The sequence below is a fragment of the Entelurus aequoreus genome, linkage group LG05, assembly GCF_033978785.1.
Source record: "Entelurus aequoreus isolate RoL-2023_Sb linkage group LG05, RoL_Eaeq_v1.1, whole genome shotgun sequence".
Lineage (NCBI taxonomy): Eukaryota > Metazoa > Chordata > Actinopteri > Syngnathiformes > Syngnathidae > Entelurus > Entelurus aequoreus.
In genome coordinates, this window is record NC_084735.1 from 9509217 (window position 1) to 9534269 (window position 25053).

The 25053-nt window shown below is 34.2% G+C and overlaps 1 protein-coding gene and 1 long non-coding RNA gene across 2 annotated transcripts; one reads left to right on the top strand and one right to left on the bottom strand.

The window, feature by feature from the left end:
* Positions 1–72: 72 nt before the first annotated feature.
* On the top strand, positions 73–23791 carry LOC133649589 (spartin-like). Its single transcript, XM_062046192.1, has 8 exons — positions 73–187; positions 8707–9451; positions 10860–11054; positions 11187–11331; positions 13275–13469; positions 16347–16505; positions 21971–22061; positions 22335–23791. The coding sequence occupies exons 2-8, from the start codon at positions 8708–8710 to the stop codon at positions 22564–22566; spliced, it is 1761 nt and encodes a 586-aa protein (XP_061902176.1). The 5' UTR covers positions 73–187; position 8707; the 3' UTR covers positions 22567–23791.
* LOC133649590 (uncharacterized) lies at positions 11186–16592 on the bottom strand. Its single transcript, XR_009826089.1, has 3 exons — positions 16400–16592; positions 13222–13414; positions 11186–11349 (listed from the first exon to the last, which is right to left on the bottom strand). It is a non-coding gene; the product is annotated as an uncharacterized LOC133649590 (long non-coding RNA).
* Positions 23792–25053: the final 1262 nt, after the last annotated feature.

Below are 25053 nucleotides of genomic sequence, written 5' to 3' on the forward strand. Positions count from 1 at the left end.
AAGTGACGCACACGTGTCAGCCGGAGGTGCGGCAGGTGGAGGGAAGTATGTAAATATGACTCACATGCCAAGACCACATTTTATTGCGCGGCAGGCAATCAAGTAAGAAGCTCTTCTTTTTTTCTCCCAGGTGGAATTTTGTGGGGCTTTTATTTTTCCCGCAGGAAGTCAGCTTCTAGTAGTCAAGGTGAGTCTAACTTCTTTTATTGTGCTGACTGCTGCTTTCCTGTTGAGCGTAAAACTAAGACTCAACTTCTTCTAATGTTTGACATAATGGCTGAACAGGTGATGTCAGGTGTTCTGGTCCTGCAGGTTAGACTGGAACACCTCAACTCACCTGTGCACCTGTGTGTACCTGTACACCTGTACACCTGTGCACCTGTGCACCTGTTTACATGCCATGTTGTCTTATTATATTGCTCTACTTTTACATAACATTCATCTTTATATTGTTATTGTATTGTTTACATCCTCTTTACATAACATTATCATTATATTGTTATTATATTGTTTACACCCTCTTTACATAACATTATCATTATATTGTTATATTGTTTACATCCTCTTTACATAACATTATCATTATATTATTATATTGTTTACATCCTCTTTACATAACATTATCATTATATTGTTATTATATTGTTTACATGCTCTTTACATAACATTATTTTTATATTGTTTACATCCTCTTTGCATAACATTATCTTTATATTGTTATATTGTTTACATGCTCTTTACATAACATTATCTTTATATTGTTATTATATTGTTTACATCATCTTTACATAACATTATCATTATATTATTATATTGTTTACATCCTCTTTACATAACATTATCATTATATTGTTATTATATTGTTTACATGCTCTTTACATAACATTATTTTTATATTGTTTACATCCTCTTTGCATAACATTATCTTTATATTGTTATTATATTGTTTACATCCTCTTTACATAACATTATTTTTATATTGTTTACATCCTCTTTACATAACATTATCTTTATATTGTTATATTGTTTACATGCTCTTTACATAACATTATCTTTATATTGTTATTATATTGTTTACATCCTCTTTACATAACATTATCATTATATTGTTATTATATTGTTTACACCCTCTTTACATAACATTATCATTATATTATTATATTGTTTACATCCTCTTTACATAAAATTATCATTATATCTTTATTATATTGTTTACATCCTCTTTACATAACATTATCATTATATTATTATATTGGCTTCCTCCCACCTCCAAAGACATGCACCTGGGGATAGGTTGATTGGCAACACTAAATTGGCCCTAGTGTTTGGATGTGAGTGTGAATGTTGTCTGTCTATCTGTGTTGGCCCTGCGATGAGGTGGCGACTTGTCCAGGGTGTACCCCGCCTTCAGCCCGATTGTAGCTGAGATAGGCTCCAGCACCCCCGCGACCCCGAAGGGAATAAGCGGTAGAAAATGGATGGATGGATGGATGTTTACATCCTCTTTACATAACATTATCTTTATATTGTTATATTGTTTACATGCTCTTTACATAACATTATCATTATATTGTTATATTGTTTACATGCTCTTTACATAACATTATTTTTATATTGTTTACATCCTCTTTACATAACATTATTTTTATATTGTTTACATCCTCTTTACATAACATTATCTTTATATTGTTATTATATTGTTTACATCCTCTTTACATAACATTATTTTTATATTGTTTACATCCTCTTTACATAACATTATCATTATATTGTTATTATATTGTTTACATCCTCTTTACATAACATTATCTTTATATTGTTATTATATTTTTTACATCCTCTTTACATAACATTATCATTATATTGTTATTATATTGTTTACATCCTCTTTACATAACATTATCATTATATTGTTATTATATTGTTTACATCCTCTTTACATAACATTATCTTTATATAGTTGTATTGTTTACATGCTCTTTACATAACATTATCTTTATATTGTTATTATATTGTTTACATCCTCTTTACATAACATTATCTTTATATTGTTATTATATTGTTTACATCCTCTTTACATAACATTATCATTATATAGTTATATTATTTACATCCTCTTAACATAACATTATTTTTATATTGTTTACATCCTCTTTACATAACATTATCATTATATTATTATATTTTTTACATCCTCTTTACATAACATTATCATTATATTGTTATTATATTGTTTACATCCTCTTTACATAACATTATCTTTATATTGTTATATTGTTTACATGCTCTTTACATAACATTATCTTTATATTGTTATTATATTGTTTACATCCTCTTTACATAACATTATCTTTATATTGTTTACATCCTCTTTACATAACATTATCATTATATTGTTATTATATTGTTTACATCCTCTTTACATAACATTATCTTTATATTGTTTACATCCTCTTTACATAACATTATCATTATATTGTTATTATATTGTTTACATCCTCTTTACATAACATTATCATTATATTGTTATTATATTGTTTACATCCTCTTTACATAACATTATCATTATATTGTTATTATATTGTTTACATCCTCTTTACATAACATTATCATTATATTGTTATATTGTTTACATGCTCTTTACATAACATTATTTTTATATTCTTTACATCCTCTTTACATAACATTATTTTAATATTGTTTACATCCTCTTTACATAACATTATCTTTATATTGTTATTATATTGTTTACATCCTCTTTACATAACATTATCTTTATATTGTTATTATATTGTTTACATCCTCTTTACATAACATTATCATGATATTGTTATTATATTTTTTACATCCTCTTTACATAACATTATCTTTATATTGTTATTATATTGTTTACATCCTCTTTACATAACATTATCATTATATTATTATATTGTTTACATCCTCTTTACATAACATTATTTTTATATTGTTTACATCCTCTTTACATAACATTATCTTTATATTGTTATTATATTGTTTACATCCTCTTTACATAACATTATTTTTATATTGTTTACATCCTCTTTACATAACATTATCATTATATTGTTATTATATTGTTTACATCCTCTTTACATAACATTATCTTTATATTGTTTACATCCTCTTTACATAACATTATCATTATATTGTTATTATATTGTTTACATCCTCTTTACATAACATTATCATTATATTGTTTACATCCTCTTTACATAACATTATCATTATATTGTTATATTGTTTACATGCTCTTTACATAACATTATTTTTATATTCTTTACATCCTCTTTACATAACATTATTTTAATATTGTTTACATCCTCTTTACATAACATTATCTTTATATTGTTATTATATTGTTTACATCCTCTTTACATAACATTATCTTTATATTGTTATTATATTGTTTACATCCTCTTTACATAACATTATCATGATATTGTTATTATATTTTTTACATCCTCTTTACATAACATTATCTTTATATTGTTATTATATTGTTTACATCCTCTTTACATAACATTATCATTATATTATTATATTGTTTACATCCTCTTTACATAACATTATTTTTATATTGTTTACATCCTCTTTACATAACATTATCTTTATATTGTTATTATATTGTTTACATCCTCTTTACATAACATTATTTTTATATTGTTTACATCCTCTTTACATAACATTATCTTTATATTGTTATTATATTGTTTACACCCTCTTTATATAACATTATCATTATATTATTATATTGTTTACATCCTCTTTACATAACATTCATCTTTATGTTGTTATTATATTAATAATAATAATAATAATAATAATTATTATTATGTAGGATACTGTAGTAGTATACACCTGCAGTACTAATACACAAGTCATTATATTATCATGTAGCATGCTGTATTAGTATACAGTACTAGTACAGAAGTCATCATATTTTTACATAGGATACTGTAGTAGTATAAACTTACAGTACTAGTACACAAGTCACCATATTTTTTATATAGGATACTGTAGTAGTATACACTTACAGTACTAGTACACAAGTCATCATATTATTATGTAGCATGCTGTATTAGTATACAGTACTAGTACACAAGTAAAAGTAAATGTTTTTACGTAGGATACTGTAGTAGTGCAAAAGTAGAAGGAATCAATATTGTATGTAGTATACAGTAGTAGTACAAAAATAATACATGTATAATACATGTATGTAGTATACTGTAGTAGTAGAGAAGTAATACATATTTGTATGTAGTATACTGTAGTAGTACAGAAGTAATAAATACTTTTATGTAGTATACAGTAGTAGTACAGAAGTAATACATACTTTTATGTAGTATACAGTAGTAGTACAGAAGTAATACATACTTGTGTGTGATATACAGTAGAAGTACAGAAGTAATACATACTTTTATGTAGTATACAGTAGTAGTACAGAAGTAATACATATTTGTATGTAGTATACAGTAGTAGTAATAAATACTTGCATGTAGTATACAGTAGTAGTAATAAATACTAGCATGTAGTATACAGTAGTAGTAATAAATACTTGTACGTAGTATACAGTAGTAGTAATAAATACTAGCATGTAGTACACAGTAGTAGTACACAGTAGTAGTAATAAATACTAGTAGTAGTAATAGATACTAGTATGTACTACACAGTAGTACACAGTAGAAGTACACAGTAGTAGTAAACAGTAGTAGTACACAGTAGTAGTACACCGTAGTAGTAATAAATACTAGTGGTAGTAATAAATACTAGTGTGTAGTACACAGTAGTACACAGTAGTAGTACACAGTAGTAGCAATAAATACTAGTGGTAGTAATAAATACTATTAGGTAGTACACAGTAGTAGTACACAGTAGTAGTACACCGTAGTAGTAATAAATACTAGTGGTAGTAATAAATACTAGCATGTAGTACACAGTAGTAGTACACAGTAGTAGCAATAAATACTAGTGGTAGTAATAAATACTATTATGTAGTACACAGTAGTAGTACACAGTAGTAGTAATAAATACTAGTATGGTGTACACAGTAGTAGTACACAGTAGTAATACACAGTAGTAGTAATAAATACTAGTATGTAGGACACAGTAGAAGTACACAGTAGAAATACACAGTAGTAGTAATAAATACTAGTAGTAGTAATAAATACTAGTATGTAGTACACAGTAGAAGTACACAGTAGTAGTACACAGTAGTAGTACACAGTAGAAGTACACAGTAGTAGTAATAAATACTAGTAGTAGTAATAAATACTATTATGTAGTACACAGTAGTAGTACACAGTAGTAATACACAGTAGTAGTAATAAATACTAGTATGTAGGACACAGTAGAAGTACACAGTAGAAATACACAGTAGTAGTAATAAATACTAGTATTAGTAATAAATACTAGTATGTAATACACAGTAGAAGTACACAGTAGTAGTACACAGTAGTAGTACACAGTAGAAGTACACAGTAGAAGTACACAGTAGTAGTAATAAATACTAGTAGTAGTAATAAATACTAGCATGTAGTACACAGTAGTAGTACACAGTAGAAGTACACAATAGTAGTACACAGTAGTAGTACACAGTAGAAGTACACAGTAGAAGTACACAGTAGTAGTAATAAATACTAGTAGTAGTAATAAATGCTAGTATGTAGTACACAGTAGTAGTACACAGTAGAAGTACACAGTAGTAGTACACAGTAGTAGTACACTGTAGAAGTACACAGTAGAAGTACACAGTAGTAGTAATAAATACTAGTAGTAGTAATAAATGCTAGTATGTAGTACACAGTAGTAGTACACAGTAGAAGTACACAGTAGTAGTACACAGTAGTAGTACACAGTAGAAGTACACAGTAGAAGTACACAGTAGTAGTAATAAATACTAGAAGTAGTAATAAATGCTAGTATGTAGTACACATCAGAAGTACACAGTAGTAGTAATAAATACTAGTATGTAGTACACAGTAGTGGTACACAGTAGAAGTACACAGTAGTAGTACACAGTAGTAGTAATAAATAAATGCTAGTATTTAGTACACAGAAGTAGTACACAGTAGAAGTACACAGTAGTAGTAATAAATGCTAGTAGTAGTAATAAATGCTAGTATGTAGTACACAGTAGTAGTACACAGTAGAAGTACACAGTAGTAGTAATAAATACTAGTAGTAGTAATAAATGCTAGTATGTAGTACACAGTAGAAGTACACAGTAGTAGTAATAAATACTAGTATGTAGTACACAGTAGTGGTACACAGTAGAAGTACACAGTAGTAGTACACAGTAGTAGTAATAAATAAATGCTAGTATTTAGTACACAGTAGTAGTACACAGTAGAAGTACACAGTAGTAGTAATAAATGCTAGTAGTAGTAATAAATGCTAGTATGTAGTACACAGTAGTAGTACACAGTAGAAGTACACAGTAGTAGTAATAAATACTAGTAGTAGTAATAAATGCTAGTATGTAGTACACAGTAGAAGTACACAATAGTAGTAATAAATACTAGTAGTAGTAATAAATACTAGTATGTAGTACACAGTAGTAGTACACAGTAGAAGTACACAGTAGTAGTACACAGTAGTAGTACACAGTAGAAGTACACAGTAGTAGTAATAAATACTAGTAGTAGTAATAAATGCTAGTATGTAGTACACAGTAGTAGTACACAGTAGTAGTACACAGTAGAAGTACACAGTAGAAGTACACAGTAGTAGTAATAAATACTAGTAATAGTAATAAATACTAGTATGTAGTACACAGTAGTAGTACACAGTAGAAGTACACAGTAGTAGTACACAGTAGAAGTACACAGTAGAAGTACACAGTAGTAGTAATAAATACTAGTAGTAGTAATAAATGCTAGTATTTAGTACACAGTAGAAGTACACAGTAGTAGTAATAAATACTAGTATGTAGTACACAGTAGTAGTACACAGTAGAAGTACACAGTAGTAGTACACAGTAGTAGTAATAAATAAATGCTAGTATTTAGTACACAGTAGTAGTACACAGTAGAAGTACACAGTAGTAGTAATAAATGCTAGTAGTAGTAATAAATGCTAGTATGTAGTACACAGTAGTAGTACACAGTAGAAGTACACAGTAGTAGTAATAAATACTAGTAGTAGTAATAAATGCTAGTATGTAGTACACAGTAGAAGTACACAGTAGTAGTAATAAATACTAGTATGTAGTACACAGTAGTGGTACACAGTAGAAGTACACAGTAGTAGTACACAGTAGTAGTAATAAATAAATGCTAGTATTTAGTACACAGTAGTAGTACACAGTAGAAGTACACAGTAGTAGTAATAAATGCTAGTAGTAGTAATAAATGCTAGTATGTAGTACACAGTAGTAGTACACAGTAGAAGTACACAGTAGTAGTAATAAATACTAGTAGTAGTAATAAATGCTAGTATGTAGTACACAGTAGAAGTACACAGTAGTAGTAATAAATACTAGTATGTAGTACACAGTAGTAGTACACAGTAGAAGTACACAGTAGTAGTACACAGTAGTAGTACACAGTAGAAGTACACAGTAGTAGTAATAAACACTAGTAGTAGTAATAAATGCTAGTATGTAGTACACAGTAGTAGTACACAGTAGTAGTACACAGTAGAAGTACACAGTAGGAGTACACAGTAGTAGTAATAAATACTAGTAATAGTAATAAATACTAGTATGTAGTACACAGTAGTAGTACACAGTAGAAGTACACAGTAGTAGTACACAGTAGTAGTACACAGTAGAAGTACACAGTAGAAGTACACAGTAGTAGTAATAAATACTAGTAGTAGTAATAAATGCTAGTATTTAGTACACAGTAGAAGTACACAGTAGTAGTAATAAATACTAGTATGTAGTACACAGTAGTAGTACACAGTAGAAGTACACAGTAGTAGTACACAGTAGTAGTAATAAATAAATGCTAGTATTTAGTACACAGTAGTAGTACACAGTAGAAGTACACAGTAGTAGTAATAAATGCTAGTAGTAGTAATAAATGCTAGTATGTAGTACACAGTAGTAGTACACAGTAGAAGTACACAGTAGTAGTAATAAATACTAGTAGTAGTAATAAATGCTAGTATGTAGTACACAGTAGAAGTACACAGTAGTAGTAATAAATACTAGTATGTAGTACACTGTAGTAGTACACAGTAGAAGTACACAGTAGTAGTACACAGTAGAAGTACACAGTAGTAGTACACAGTAGAAGTACACAGTAGTAGTAATAAATACTAGTATGTAGTACACAGTAGAAGTACACAGTAGTAGTAATAAATACTAGTATGTAGTACACAGTAGAAGTACACAGTAGAAGTACACAGTAGAAGTACACAGTAGTAGTACACAGTAGTAGTACACAGTAGTAGTACTAAATAAATACTAGTGTGTAGTACACAGTAGTAGTACACAGTAGAAGTACACAGTAGTAGTACACAGTAGTAGTACACAGTAGAAGTACACAGTAGTAGTACACAGTAGTAGTACACAGTAGTAGTACTAAATAAATACTAGTATGTAGTACACAGTAGTAGTACACAGTAGAAGTACACAGTAGTAGTACACAGTAGTAGTACACAGTAGAAGTACACAGTAGTAGTACACAGTAGTAGTACACAGTAGTAGTACTAAATAAATACTAGTATGTTTTGTGTCAGCATGTCGGAGCCAGCAGAGCTGCTGCTGATCAAGGACCAGTACGAGCTGGCCTTCCAGTGCCTGAGTCGGGGTGTGTCCCTGGAGGAGGGCGGTGACCGGGCCAAGGCGGAGGAGTACTACCTCAAGGGCCAGCAGCACCTCATGCACGGTCTGGGGGTGCCCACCTCGGGGCCCCGTCACCAGGGGCCCCTGTGGGACCGTGCCAGGGAGCTGCAGAGGCGGATGCAGGGCACCCTGGCCACCTTCAGCACCCACCTCTCCGGCCTGGACGCCTCGCACGCGCCCCCTGCTGGCCAGAGGCGGAAGCTGCTCATGGAGCTCACCCCCAGCCTCTACCCGCTGGTGCCCGCCCACACCCCCATCCAGCACCTCTACCCCTCCATCCGTCCCCCCGCCAGCCCCCTCAACACACCCCCGCCCCTCCCGGCCAGGAGAGCTCCGCCCGACATGTCCGAGCCCCAGGCCGAGCCCCGGGCCGAGTCCCAGGCCCTGCCCCCGGTCTACACCCCGCAGCCCGCAGACGGACACCTCAGTCTGGCACACACCCCGGCACAGGGGGAGTGGAGAGGAGCCGAACTGGAGAACCGGAACGAGCTGCTGCTGATCCCCTCGGGGGTGCAGATGTTCTTCGTGGCGCCCGGCGGGCAGGTGAGCGCCCTCTCCCAGCCCGGGTACCTCCGCATCATCGCCTTCGACGCCCAGTCCCAGGACCCGCCCGGCGGACGTGGGCCGGTCTTTATGGATGTGAGTACAAAACCAAGTCTCAACTAGTTCCACTTTGTTTATTCCACTTTTTAACGCTGGATTGTGATTGGTCAGAACAAAGGAGGCGTTTGTTCCGCGCCACCACAATGGAGGCGCTAACAGATGACTCAGCGTTTCTGTTGTGTTGGCGCCGGAGGGCGCGCGACCTCACAGAGGCCGGCATTGTGCACCTGACCCCTGGAATCTGAGCCTGAAGAAGTTAGCATATGTCTAAGATGGCGCTAAGTATCCAAAGTCATGATTTTTAGGTATATATCAATGAAGTTTGGTAGCAAACTAACAGGAAGTACTCTGGTAGCATGTTTGGTAGCAAGCTAACAGGAAGTAGCCATAATGTTTGGTAGCAAGCTTACAGGAAGTAGCCATAATGTTTGGTAGCAAGCTTACAGGAAGTAGCCTTAATGTTTGGTAGCAAGCTAACAGTAAGTAGCCATAATGTTTGGTAGCAAGCTAACAGGAAGTACACTGGTAGCATGTTTGGTAGCAAGCTAACAGGAAGTAGCCATAATGTTTGGTAGCAAGCTAACAGGAAGTAGCCATAATATTTGGTAGCAAGCTAACAGGAAGTAGCCATAATGTTTGGTAGCAAGCTAACAGGAAGTACTCTAATAGCATGTTTGGTAGCAAGCTAACAGGAAGTAGCTATAATGTTTGGTAGCAAGCTAACAGGAAGTAGCCATAATGTTTGGTAGCAAGCTAACAGGAAGTAGCCATTATGTTTGGTAGCAAGCTAACAGGAAGTACACTGGTAGCATGTTTGGTAGCAAGCTAACAGGAAGTAGCCATAATGTTTGGTAGCAAGCTAACAGGAAGTACTCTAATAGTATGTTTGGTAGCAAGCTAACAGGAAGTAGCTATAATGTTTGGTAGCAAGCTAACAGGAAGTAGCCATAATATTTGGTAGCAAGCTAACAGGAAGTAGCCATAATGTTTGGTAGCAAGCTAACAGGAAGTACACTGGTAGCATGTTTGGTAGCAAGCTAACAGGAAGTAGCCATAATGTTTGGTAGCAAGCTAACAGGAAGTAGCCATAATATTTGGTAGCAAGCTAACAGGAAGTAGCCATAATGTTTGGTAGCAAGCTAAAAGGAAGTACACTGGTAGCATGTTTGGTAGCAAGCTAACAGGAAGTAGCCATAATGTTTGGTAGCAAGCTAACAGGAAGTAGCCATAATATTTGGTAGCAAGCTAACAGGAAGTAGCCATAATGTTTGGTAGCAAGCTAACAGGAAGTACACTGGTAGCATGTTTGGTAGCAAGCTAACAGGAAGTAGCCATAATGTTTGGTAGAAAGCTAACAGGAAGTAGCCATAATATTTGGTAGCAAGCTAACAGGAAGTAGACATAATGTTTGGTAGCATGCTAACAGGAAGTGTGTGTCATACAGGTGTGTGGCTGGTTGTACTCCCTCAGCCCCTCCATGCCGGTGCTGCTGGCCCCCTCTGACATCTTCATGTTCCCTGACACTTTAGCACCTGTGTCAGGTGCATTTGTGGGCGTGGTCTTGTCCTCCCAGCTTCCTGCTGCTGACACAGCCATGTTCCATGACCTCATCAAGCAGCTCACTGACTTCAGGGTGCAGGTCAGCACACACACACACACACACACACACACACACACACACACACACACACACACACACACACACACACACACACACACACACACACACACACACACACACACACACTCACTTGACCTGTGAACCCCGCAGAGGCCAGACGACGTGGGGTCAGGGGTCATCAGCCTGAGTGAGACGGTGCCCCTGGGCCCCCAGGTCATGTTGCCGGGGGCGACGGTGAAAGAAAAAGCACCGCTGCCCACCTGGAGTGAGAAGATGGGCGGGGGCATCTTGTCAGGTGAGATTCCACACACACCTGTGTACAAGTGAAGTGAAGTGAATTACATTTATATAGCGCTTTTTCTCAAGTGACTCAAAGCGCTTTACATAGTGAAACCCAATATCTAAGTTACATTCAAACCAGTGTGGGTGGCACTGGGAGCAGGTGGGTAAAGTGTCTTGCCCAAGGACACAACGGCAGTGACTAGGATGGCGGAAGCGGGGATCGAACCTGCAACCCTCAAGTTGCTGGCACGGCCGCTCTACCAACCGAGCTAGTACACCCTCGTGACCTTTGACCCAGCTAACTCCAGGGATGACATTTGAACCGATACTGGTACCCAACAGTATCAATTTTGTTTACTTTTCCATCCATCCATTTTCTACCACTTGTCCCTTTTCTTTGTGCGCATTAATAAATGTTAATTGTAGAGATGGCTACATTTGAACCAATACAGGGCCAATTCCCGATACCTGAGAATCGATACTGGTATCCAACAGTATCAATTTTGTATACTTTTGTGCGCATTAGTAAATGTGTTAATTGTAGAGATGGCTACTGTTCACATTTGAACCGATACTGTGCCAATTCCCGATACCTGAGAATCGATACTGGTATCCAACAGTATCAATTTTGTAAACTTTTGTGCACATTAATAAATGTTAATTGTAGGGATAGCGACATTTGAACCAATACCGGGCTAATTCCTGATACCTGAGAATCGATACTGGTATCCAACAGTATCAATTTTGTATACTTATGTGCGTATTAATAAATGTTAATTGTACAGATGGCTACTGTTCACATTTGAACCGATACCATGCCAGTTCCCGATACCTGAAAATCGATACTGGTACTCAACAGTATCGATTTTGAAAACGTTTGTGTGTATTAAAAATGTTAATAGTAGGGATGACCACTGTTCACATTTGAACCGATACGGTGCCAATTCCCGATACCTTAGAATCAATTTTGGTACCCAACAGTATCAATTTTGTATACTTTTGTGCGCATTAATAATTGTTAATTGTAGGGATGGCGACTGTTCACATTTGAACCGATACGGTGCCAATTCCCGATACCTGAGAATCGATACTGGTACCCAACAGCATCAATTTTGTATATTTTGTGCGTATTAATAAATGTTAATTGTAGGGATGGTGACTGGTCACATTTGAACCGATACGGTGCCAATTCCCGATACCTGAGAATCCATTTTGGTACCCAACAGTATCCATTTTGTATCCCGATACCTGAAAATCGATACTGGTACTCAACAGTATCAATTTTGAAAACGTTTGTGTGTATTAAAAAATGTTAATAGTAGGGATGACCACTGTTCACATTTGAACCGATACGGTGCCAATTCCCGATACCTTAGAATCAATTTTGGTACCCAACAGTATCAATTTTGTATACTTTTGTGCGCATTAATAATTGTTAATTGTAGGGATGGCGACTGTTCACATTTGAACCGATACGGTGCCAATTCCCGATACCTGAAAATCGATACCGGTGCCCAACAGTATCAATTTTGTATACTTTTGTGCATATTAATAAATGTTAATAGAAGGGATGGCAACTGTTCACATTTGAACCGATACTGTGCCAATTCCTGATACCTTAGATGTAGATACTGGTACCCAGCCGTATCAATTTGTGCCAATTCCCAATACTGGTACTCAACAGTATCAATTTTGTATACTTTTGTGCATATTAATAAATGTTAATTGTAGAGATGGCGACTGTTCATATTTGAACCAATACGGTGCCAATTCCAGATACCTGAAAATCGATACCGGTGCCCAACAGTATCATTTTTTAATACTTTTGTGCGCATTAATAATTGTTAATTGTTGGGATGGCGACTGTTCATATTAGAACTGATACAGTGCCAGTTCCCGATACCTGAAAATCGGCTCACTGGAGGGCGCCATCCACTGACATCTTCTTCTCTCCAGGAGCGACCGTGTTGGGTCAGGAGGTGGTCAGAGGGGCGGAGGCCACCTCCAGGGTCATCAGCCAGGGGGCGCTGAAGATCCGGGCCCGCCTCTCGCCGGAGGACACGCCCTCCGAGGTCAGCCCGCACCTCTCCAGGAGCCTGCATGTGGCCAAACAGGCCACAGAGGGCGCCAAGCGCGTCAGTCAGTTCCTAGGTACGTGGTCAGTTCCTAGGTACGTGGTCAGTTCTTAGGTACATGGTCAGTTTTTAGGTACGAGGTCAGTTCTTAGGTAGGTGGTTAAATCCTAGGTACGAGGTCAGTTTTTAGGTACGAGGTCAGTTCTTAGGTAGGTGGTCAGTTTTTAGGTACGAGGTCAGTTCTTAGGTAGGTGGTTAAATCCTATGTACGAGGTCAGTTCCTAGGTAGGTGGTCAGTTCCTAGGTAGGTGGTCAGTTCCTAGGTAAGTGATCAGTTCCTAGGTATGTGGTCAGTTCCTTGGTAGGTGGTCAGTTCCTAGGTATGTAGTCAGTTCCTAGGTATGTGGTCAGTTCCTAGGTACGTGGTCAGTTCCTAGGTAAGTGGTCAGTTCCTAGGTAGGTGGTCAGTTCTTAGGTAGGTGGTCAGCTCCTAGGTAGGTGGTCAGTTCCTAGGTACGTGGTCAGTTTTTAGGTACGAGGTCAGTTCTTAGGTACGAGGTCAGTTCTTAGGTAGGTGGTCAGTTCCTAGGTATGAGGTCAGTTCCTAGGTAGGTGGTCAGTTCCTAAGTAGGTGGTCAGTTCCTAGGTACGTGGTCAGTTCCTAGGTATGTGGTTAGTTCCTAGGTAGGTGGTCAGTTCCTAGGTATGTGGTCAGTTCCTAGGAACGTTGTCACTTCCTAGATAGGTGGTCAGTTCCTAGGTAGGTGGTCAATTCTTAGGTAGGTGGTCAGCTCCTAGGTAGGTGGTCAGTTCCTAGGTATGAGGTCAGTTCCTAGGTAGGTGGTCAGTTCCTAAGTAGGTGGTCAGTTCCTAGGTACATGGTCAGTTCCTAGGTATGTAGTTAGTTCCTAGGTACATGGTCAGTTCCTAGGTATGTGGTCAGTTCCTAGGTAGGTGGTCAGTTCCTAGGTATGTGGTCAGTTCCTAGGTATGTGGTCAGTTCCTAGGTACATGGTCAGTTCCTAGGTATGTGGTCAGTTCCTAGGTATGTGGTCAGTTCCTAGGTACGAGGTTAGTTCCTAGGTATGTGGTCAGTTCCTAGGTATGAGGTTAGTTCCTAGGTATGTGGTCAGTTCCTAGGTACGAGGTTAGTTCCTAGGTATGTGGTCAGTTCCTAGGTATATGGTCAGTTCCTAGGTATGTGGTCAGTTCCTAGGTACGAGGTTAGTTCCTAGGTATGTGGTCAGTTCCTAGGTACATGGTCAGTTCCTAGGAATGTGGTCAGTTCTTAGGTATGTGGTCAGTTCCTAGGTACACGGTCAGTTCCTAGGTATGTGGTCAGTTCTTAGGTATGTGGTCAGTTCCTAGGTAGGTGGTCAGTTCCTAGGTATGAGGTTAGTTCCTAGGTAGGTGGTCAGTTCCTAGGTACGTGGTCAGTTCCTAGTTATGTGGTCAGATCCTAGGTACGTGGTCAGTTCCTAGGTACGTGGTCAGTTCCTAGTTATGTGGTCAGATCCTAGGTAGGTGGTCAGTTCCTAGGTATGAGGTTAGTTCCTAGGTAGGTGGTCAGTTCCTAGGTATGAGGTTAGTTCCTAGGTATGTGGTCAGTTCCTAGGTACGAGGTTAGTTCCTAGGTATGTGGTCAGTTCCTAGGTGCGTGGTCAGTTCTTAGGTAGGTGGTCAGTTCCTAGGTACGTGGTCAGTTCTTAGGTACGAGGTCAGTTCTTAGGTACGTGGTCAGTTCCTAGGTACGTGGTCAGTTCTTAGGTAGGTGGTTAAATCCTAGGTACGAGGTCAGTTCCTAGGTAGGTGGTCAGTTCCTAAGTAGGTGGTCAGTTCTTAGGTAAGTGGTCAGTTCCTAGGTATGTGGTCAGTTCCTAGGTAGGTGGTCAGTTCCTAGGTATGTGGTCAGTTCTTAGGTACGTGGTCCGTTTTTAGGTACGTGGACAGTTCCTAGGTATGTGGTCAGTTCTTAGGTACGTGGTCAGGTCCTAGGTACGTGGTCAGTTCCTAGGTACGAGGTCAGTTCTTAGGTACGTGGTCAGTTCTTAGGTACGAGGTCAGTTCTTAGGTAGGTGGTCAGTTCCTAGGTATGAAGTCAGTTCCTAGGTATGTGGTCAATTCCTAAGTACGTGGTCAGTTCCTAGGTAGGTGGTCAGTTCCTAGGTAGGTGGTCAGTTCTTAGGTAGGTGGTCAGCTCCTAGGTAGGTGGTCAGTTCCTAGGTACGTGGTCAGTTCTTAGGTATGTTGTCAGTTCTTAGGTACGTGGTCAGGTCCTAGGTACGTGGTCAGTTCTTTGGTACGTGGTCAGTTCCTAGGTATGTGGTCAGTTCCTACGTATGTGGTCAGTTCCTAGGTAAGTGGTCAGTTCCTAGGTATGTGGTCAGTTCTTAGGTATGTGGTCAGTTCCTAGGTACGTGGTCAGTTCCTAGGTAGGTGGTCAGTTCCTAGGTAGGTTGTCAGTTCTTAGGTATGTAGTCAGTTCCTAGGTAGGTGGTCAGTTTCTAGGTACGTGGTCAGTTCCTAGGTATGTGGTCAGTTCCTAGGTACGTGGTCAGTTCCTAGGTAGGTGGTCTGTTCTTTGGTAGGTGGTCAGTTCCTAGGTACGTGGTCAGTTCCTAGGTACATGGTCAGTTCCGAGGTATGTGGTCAGTTCCTAGGTAGGTGGTCAGTTCTCAGGTAGGTGGTCAGTTCCTATGTACATGGTCAGTTCCTAGGTATGTGGTCAGTTCCTATGTACATGGTCAGTTCCTAGGTATGTGGTCAGTTCCTAGGTATGTGGTCAGTTCTTAGGTATGTGGTCAGTTCCTAGGTACATGGTCAGTTCCTAGGTAGGTGGTCAGTTCCTAGGTAGGTGGTCAGTTCCTAGGTGTGTGGTCAGTTCCTAGGTAGGTGGTCAGAACCCTGGCCAAGTTGTCACCATGACCTTCACACACGTGTTGTCGATGGGCAGTGGACGGCGTGAGTACGGTGGCAGAGCACCTGGCGGAGAAGGTGGCCCCTCACCTGAAGAAGCACGGCTCCAAGATGATCCCGGAGTCCATGAAGGGCAAAGAGGGGGAGCCGTCCAATATGGAGGGGGCCAAATTTGTGGCCCTCAGCAGCTTACAAGGTGACGTCTTTTGTTTCCATCTCACAAATCCACACAATCATTGAAAATATTCCAATAAGTTACTTCATTGCAAAACTGGAAGGGACAACATCAACATAACAACTATCATTGTTCAATGTAAGGGACAACATCAACATAACAACTATCATTGTTCAATGTAAGGGACAACATCAACATAACAACTATCATTGTTCAATGTAAGGGACAACATCAACATAACAACTATCATTGTTCAATGTAAGGGACAACATCAACATAACAACTATCATTGTTCAATGTAAGGGACAACATCAACATAACAACTATCATTGTTCAATGTAAGGGACAACATCAACATAACAACTATCATTGTTCAATGTAAGGGACAACATCAACATAACAACTATCATTGTTCAATGTAAGGGACAACATCAACATAACAACTATCATTGTTCAATGTAAGGGACAACATCAACATAACAACTATCATTGTTCAATGTAAGGGACAACATCAACATAACAACTATCATTGTTCAATGTAAGGGACAACATCAACACAACAACTATCATTGTTCAATGGAGCACAACGTTTGGGACTAGTTTGTGTAGAAGTCTGGTTATGAATAATAACACATTAATAACATAAACACAATAACACATTAATAACATAAACAATATAACACATTAATAACATAAACACAATAACACATTAATAACATAAACAATATAACACATTAATAACATAAACACTATAACACATTAATAACATAAACAATATAACACATTAATAACATAAACACAATAACACATTAATAACATAAACAATATAACACATTAATAACATAAACACTATAACATGTTAATAACATAAACACTATAATAGTTGGGCTGGTTATGAATAATAACACAATAATAACACAAACACTATAACACAATAACATAAACACTATAATAGTTGGGCTGGTTATGAATAGTAACACAATAATAACACAAACACTATAACACGTTAATAACATAAACACTATAACATGTTAATAACATAAACACTATAACATGTTAATAACACAAACACTATAACACGTTAATAACATAAACACTATAACACGTTAATAACAGAAACACTATAATAGTTGGGCTGGTTATGAATAATAACACAATAATAACACAAACACAATAACACATTAATAACATAAACACTATAACACATTAATAACATAAACACAATAACACATTAATAACACAAACACAATAACACATTAATAACATAAACACTATAACACATTAATAACATAAACACTATAACATGTTAATAACATAAACACTATAACACATTAATAACATAAACACTATAACATGTTAATAACATAAACACTATAACACGTTAATAACATAAACACTATAACATGTTAATAACATAAACACTATAACACATTAATAACATAAACACTATAACATGTTAATAACATAAACACTATAACACGTTAATAACATAAACACTATAACATGTTAATAACATAAACACTATAATAGTTGGGCTGGTTATGAATAATAACACATTAATAACATAAACACTATAACATGTTAATAACATAAACACTATAATAGTTGGGCTGGTTATGAATAATAACACAATAATAACATAAACACAATAACACATTAATAACATAAACACTATAACACATTAATAACATAATCACAATAACACATTAATAACATAAACACTATAACACATTAATAACATAAACACAATGACATGTTAATAACATAAACACTATAATAGTTGGGCTGGTTATGAATAATAACACATTAATAACAAACACTATAACAAGTTAATAACATAAACACTATAACACGTTAATAACATAAACACTTATACATTAATAACATAAACACTATAACACGTTAATAACATAAACACTATAATAGTTGGGCTGGTTATGAATAATAACACATTAATAACAAACACTATAACACATTAATAACATAAACACTATAACACGTTAATAACATAAACACTATAATAGTTGGGCTGGTTATGAATAATAACACAATAATAACAAACACTATAACACGTTAATAACATAAACACTATAATAGTTGGGCTGGTTATGAATAATAACACAATAATAACATAAACACTATAACATGTTAATAACATAAACACTATAATAGTTGGGCTGGTTATGAATGATAACACAATAATAACATAAACAGTGTAACACATTAATAACATAAAACTGTTACAAAGTTAACAACATAAAAACTTTCAAACATTAATAACATAACTATAAAACATTAATAACAACAACTACAAAACGTTAATAACATAAAAACTATAAAACGTTAATAACATAACAACTATAAAACGTTAACATAAAAACTATAAAATGTTAATAACACCCATCCATCCATCCACTTTCTACCACTTGTCCCTTTTGGGGTCGCGGCATAACAACTGTAAAACGTTAACTCAACTATAAAACGTTAACATAATAACTATAAAATGTTAACATAACAACCATAAAACGATAATAACATAAAAACTATAAAACGTAACATAACAACTATAAAACGTGAATAACATAACTATAAAACGTTAACATAACTATAAATTGTTAATAACATAACACCTATAAAACAATAATAACATAAAAACTATAAAACGTTAACATAACAATAAAACGTTAATAACATAACAACTATAAAACGTTAACATAACAACTATAAAATGTTAATAACATAATTATAAAACATTAATAACATAACTATAAAACGTTAATAAAATAAAAACTATTACATGTTAATGTAAAAACTATGAAATGTTAATAACATAACTATAAAACGATAACATAAAAACTATAAAACGTTAACATAACAACTATAAAAGGTTAATAACAATACAACTATAAAACGTTCATAACATAACAACTATAAAACATTAACATAACAACTATAAAACGTAAATAACATATCTATAAAACGATAATAACATAAAAACTATAAAAGGTTAACATAACAACTATAAAACGTTAATAACATAACTATAAAACATTAATAAAATAAAAACAATTACATGTTAATGTAAAAACTATTAAATGTTAATAACATAACTATAAAACGATAACATAAAAACTATAAAACGTTAACATAACAACTATAAAAGGTTAATAACATAACAACTATAAAACGTTAATAACATAACAACTATAAAACGTTAATAACATAACTATAAAACGTTAACACAACAACTATAAAACGTTATAACATAGCAACTATAAAACGTTAACATAACAACTATAAAACGTAAATAACATAACTATAAAACGATAATAACATAAAAACTATAAAAGGTTAACATAACAACTATAAAACGTTAATAACATAACTATAAAACGTTAATAACATAACAACTATAAAACGTAAATAACATAACTATAAAACGATAATAACATAAAAACTATAAAAGGTTAACATAACAACTATAAAACGTTAATAACATAACTATAAAACGTTAATAAAATAAAAACTATTACATGTTAATGTAAAAACTATTAAATGTTAATAACATAACTATAAAACGATAACATAAAAACTATAAAACGTTAACATAACAACTATAAAAGGTTAATAACATAACAACTATAAAACGTTAATAACATAACAACTATAAAACGTTAATAACATAACTATAAAACGTTAACATAACAACTATAAAACGTTATAACATAACAACTATAAAACGTTAACATAACAACTATAAAACGTTAATAACATAACAACTATAAAACGTTAACATAACAACTATAAAACGTAAATAACATAGCTATAAAACGATAATAACATAAAAACTATAAAAGGTTAACATAACAACTATAAAACGTTAATAACATAACTATAAAACGTTAATAACATAACAACTATAAAACGTTAACATAACTATAAAACGTTAATAACATAACTATAAAACGTTAACAACATAACAACTATAAAACGTTAACATAACAACTATAAAACGTTAACATAACTATAAAACGTAAATAACATAACTATAAAACGATAATAACATAAAAACTATAAAAGGTTAACATAACAACTATAAAACGTTAATAACAAAACTATAAAACGTTAACATAAAAACTATTCAACGTTAATAAATAAGAACTATAAAACGTTAATAACAACTATAAAACATTAATAACATAAAAATTATTAAACGTTAATAAATAAGAACTATAAAACGTTAATAACACAACTATAAAACGTTAATAACATAAAAACTATTAAACGTTAATAAAAAAGAACTATAAAACGTTAATAACATAAAAACTATTAAACGTTAATAAATAAGAACTATAAAACGACAACATAAAAACTATAAAACGTTCAGTTAAAAACTATTAAATAATATATAATTTCACAATGTTATTGTAATAAAATAATAACACAAAAACTATAGTAGTTACATAAAAATATTTCCAGCACAAACAAAAAAGGGGACAGGTTGGGTTAGTTTTGGACAAGTCTCGTTATGAACAATAACACATTATATATATATATATATATATATATATATATATATATATATATATATATATATATATATATATATATATATATATATATATATATATATATATATATATACATATATATATACATATATATATATATATATATATATATATATATATATATATATATATATATATATATATATATATATATATATATATATATATATATACATATATATATATATATATATATATATATATATGTATATATATATATATATATATATATATATATATATATATATATATATATATATATATATATATATATATATATATATATATATATATATATATATATTTAAAGTTAAAGTTAAAGTACCAATGATTGTCACACACACACACACACTACGTGTGGCGAAATTATTCTCTGCATTTTTGACCCATCACCCTTGATCTGACCACCCCGTGGGAGGTGAGGGGAGCAGTGAGCAGCAGCGGTGGCCGCGCCCGGGAATAATTTTTTTGGTGATTTAACCCCCAATTCCAACCCTTGATGCTGAGTGCCAAGCAGGGAGGCAATGGCTCCCATTTTTATAATCTTTGGTATGACTCGGCCGGGTTTTGAACTCACAACCTACCCATCTCTGGCCGGAGTAAAGACGATAAAAATGGGAGCCATTACCTCCCTGCTTGGCACTCAGCATTAAGGGTTGGAATTGGGGGTTAAATCACCCAAAAAATGATTCCCGGGCGTGGCCACCGCTGCTGCTCACTGCTCCCCTCACCTCCCAGGGGGTGAACAAGGGTGATGGGTCAAATGATATATATATATATAGTTTAATAATTTGACCAGGTTCATGGTCACATCAGTTCCCAGTACCGCCAACATGTCCTCGTGCCCAAATATGGACGTGACAGGAAGTACAAAAAAAGGCTGACCGTGGTCTTTGACAAAAACCCCCATACCAGGTTTCAACGCCGTGTGGACCAGTCTGGAGACCAGCGCCAAGCTCATCGGCAGGAGCGTGTCGTCGGAGACGGTGCAAACGGTGACGTACAAGTGAGTAGCACGCCGCCGACCTACCTACCCTGCCTTGCTCATGGGTCACTTCCTCTCTGGGACACTTCCTGTCTTTTCAGGTTTCGGGGCTTAGAGAAGCTGTTACGCAAGGCAAACACGTGCTGACTCAGCACCTTTTTGCTCTTTTGTTGCTCCAATAACGCTTGATTAGTCTGGAGGTGTTTGTCTTGTCGGGCTTTCTCCTTAAACTCATGTCGGGTGTTGGCGTCCAATAAAACCCTCTGAAAACCTCTGACCACACCCGGGGCCAAGGTACGGCGACGAAGCGGGCCAGGCCACCGACACGGCGCTGCGGTCGGCCACCAACGTGGTCGTGACGGCGCACAACGTCGACAATCTGGGCATCAAAGCCATCCTGAAGACCACGGGCAAGGAGGCGGCCAAGGCCATGGTCAAGAAGAAGGAGGGGGCCCAGAAGGAGCAGGAAGTGCCGCCGGACCAAGACCCGAAGAAGAAGAAGAAGGTGGAAGAAGGCAAGAAATAGACCTTGGTCAAAGTGGACTCCCACAGTCCTTTCTGTCATGGAAATACATCTCACATTATATTTAATAAAGCCACAATTAAGTGGAATAAAAGTGCAAAGAGGTGACTTATAATAAGTAATAATAACACAGACTGGCATCGCTCAAAAAATAATAATGAATCAAAATCAATGTTGTTATGAATTATTGACTTATTGAAGGCTCCAATTAGTTTGCATTAAATATTACACTTTGACATTTTTTTGGGGCAGGAAAATATTGCATATTTTGTGTGTTTGACATAAAAACACTAAGTTTTATTTGACAAAAAGGTATAAAACAAAAACATAAAAAAGTAGTAAAAGCTTAAAATTGACGGATCGATCGGAAGTTGGTAAAAAAATAAAAAAAAGACTTATTTTAACATCTTGAGTGGGAACTTTTTGGATTCCCAATAATTTTTGTGGTTTTTTTCCCTTTAAAACTGTCATTGTTAATAAATAATAATGAATCAAAATCGATGTTGTTATGAATTATTGACTTATTGAAGGCTCCAATTAGTTTGCATTAAATATTCCACTTTGACATTTTTTTGGGGCAGGAAAATATTGCATATTTTGTGTGTTTGACATAAAAAAACTACATTTTATTTGACAAAAAGGTATAAAACAAAAACATAAAAAAGTAATACAAGCTTAAAATTGACGGATCGATCGGAAGTTGGTAAAAAAATTAAAAAAAGACTTATTTTAACATCTTGAGTGGGAACTTTTTGGATTCCCAATAATTGTTGTGGTTTTTTTCCCTTTAAAACTGTCATTGTTAATAAATAATAATGAATCAAAATCGATGTTGTTATGAATTATTGACTTATTGAAGGCTCCAATTAGTTTGCATTAAATATTCCACTTTGACATTTTTTTGGGGCAGGAAAATATTGCATATTTTGTGTGTTTGACATAAAAAAACTACATTTTATTTGACAAAAAGGTATAAAACAAAAACATAAAAAAGTAATACAAGCTTAAAATTGACGGATCGATCGGAAGTTGGTAAAAAAATTAAAAAAAGACTTATTTTAACATCTTGAGTGGGAACTTTTTGGATTCCCAATCATTTTTGTGGTTTTTTTCCCTTTAAAACTGTCATTGTTAATAAATAATAATGAATCAAAATCAATGTTGTTATGAATTATTGACTTTTTGAAGGCTCCAATTAGTTCACATTAAATATTACATTTTGACATTTTTTGGGCAGGAAAATATTGCATATTTTGTGTGTTTGACATAAAAAAACTAAGTTTTATTTGACAAAAAGGTATAAAACCAAAACATAAAAAAGTAGTATAAGCTTAAAATTGACGGATAGATCTGAAGTTGGTAAAAAAAAAAGAAGAAAAAAAAAAGACTTATTTTAACATTTTGAGTGGGTACATTTTTGGATTCCCAAAAATGGTTGTGCTTCTTTTTTTTTTCTTTAAAACTGTCATTGTTAATAAATAATAATGAATCAAAATCAATGTTGGTATGAATTATTGACTTATTGCTTCACATCAAATATTCCACTTTGACATTTTTTGGGCAGGAAAATATTGCATATTTTGTGTGTTTGACATAAAAACTATGTTTTATTTCACAAAAAAGTATCAAACAAAAACATTAAAAAGTGATCAAAGCTGAAAATTGACGGAAAGATCGGAAGTTGGAAAAAAAATTATGACTTATTTTAACATTTTTATGAGTGGGAACATTTTGGATTCCCAACAATTTTAGTGTTTTTTTTTTTTTTTTTAAACTGTCATTGTTAATAAATAATAATGAATCAAAATCAATGTTGGTATGAATTATTGACTTATTGCTTCACATCAAATATTCCATTTTGACATTTTTTGGGCAGGGAAATATTGCATATTTTGTGTGTTTGATATATAAAAACTAAGTTTTATCGGACAAAAAGGGATAAAACAAAGACATAAAAAATAAATAAAAGCTTAAAATTGACGGATAGATCGGAAGTTGGTAAAAAAAAAAAAAAAAAACGACAAAAAAATATGACTTATTTTAACATTTTGAGGTGGGTACTTTTTGGATTCCCAATCATTTCTGTGTTTTTTTTTCTTTAAAACTATCATTGTTAATAAATAATAATGAATCAAAATCAATGTTGTTATGAATTATTGACATATTTAAGGCTCCAATTAGTTCACATCAAATATTCCACTTTGACATTTTTTTGGGGAAAACATTGCATATTTTGTGTGTTTGACATAAAAAACTAGGTTTTATTTGACAAAAAGGTATAAAACAAAAACATTAAAAAGCAGTAAAAGCAATAAAAGCTTAAAATTGACGGATAGATCGGAAGTTGACTTAAGCTTATGGTAAAAAAAAAAAATTTAAAAAAAATTATGACTTATTTTAACATTTTGAGTGGGTATTTTTTAGATTCCCTATAATTTTTGTGGTTTTTTTTTCTTTAAAACTGTCATTGTTAATAAATAATAATGAATA

What these genes read in the sequence shown, in the direction of transcription:
- LOC133649589 (XM_062046192.1), top strand. Translation starts at nt 8,708, where the DNA reads ATGTCGGAGCCAGCAGAGCTGCTGCTGATCAAGGACCAGTACGAGCTG. An exon ending in GCGCGTCAGTCAGTTCCTAG is followed by an intron (nt 13,470 to 16,346) that starts GTACGTGGTCAG and finishes GTCGATGGGCAG; the next exon opens with TGGACGGCGTGAGTACGGTG. An exon ending in GGCCCTCAGCAGCTTACAAG is followed by an intron (nt 16,506 to 21,970) that starts GTGACGTCTTTT and finishes CCCCCATACCAG; the next exon opens with GTTTCAACGCCGTGTGGACC.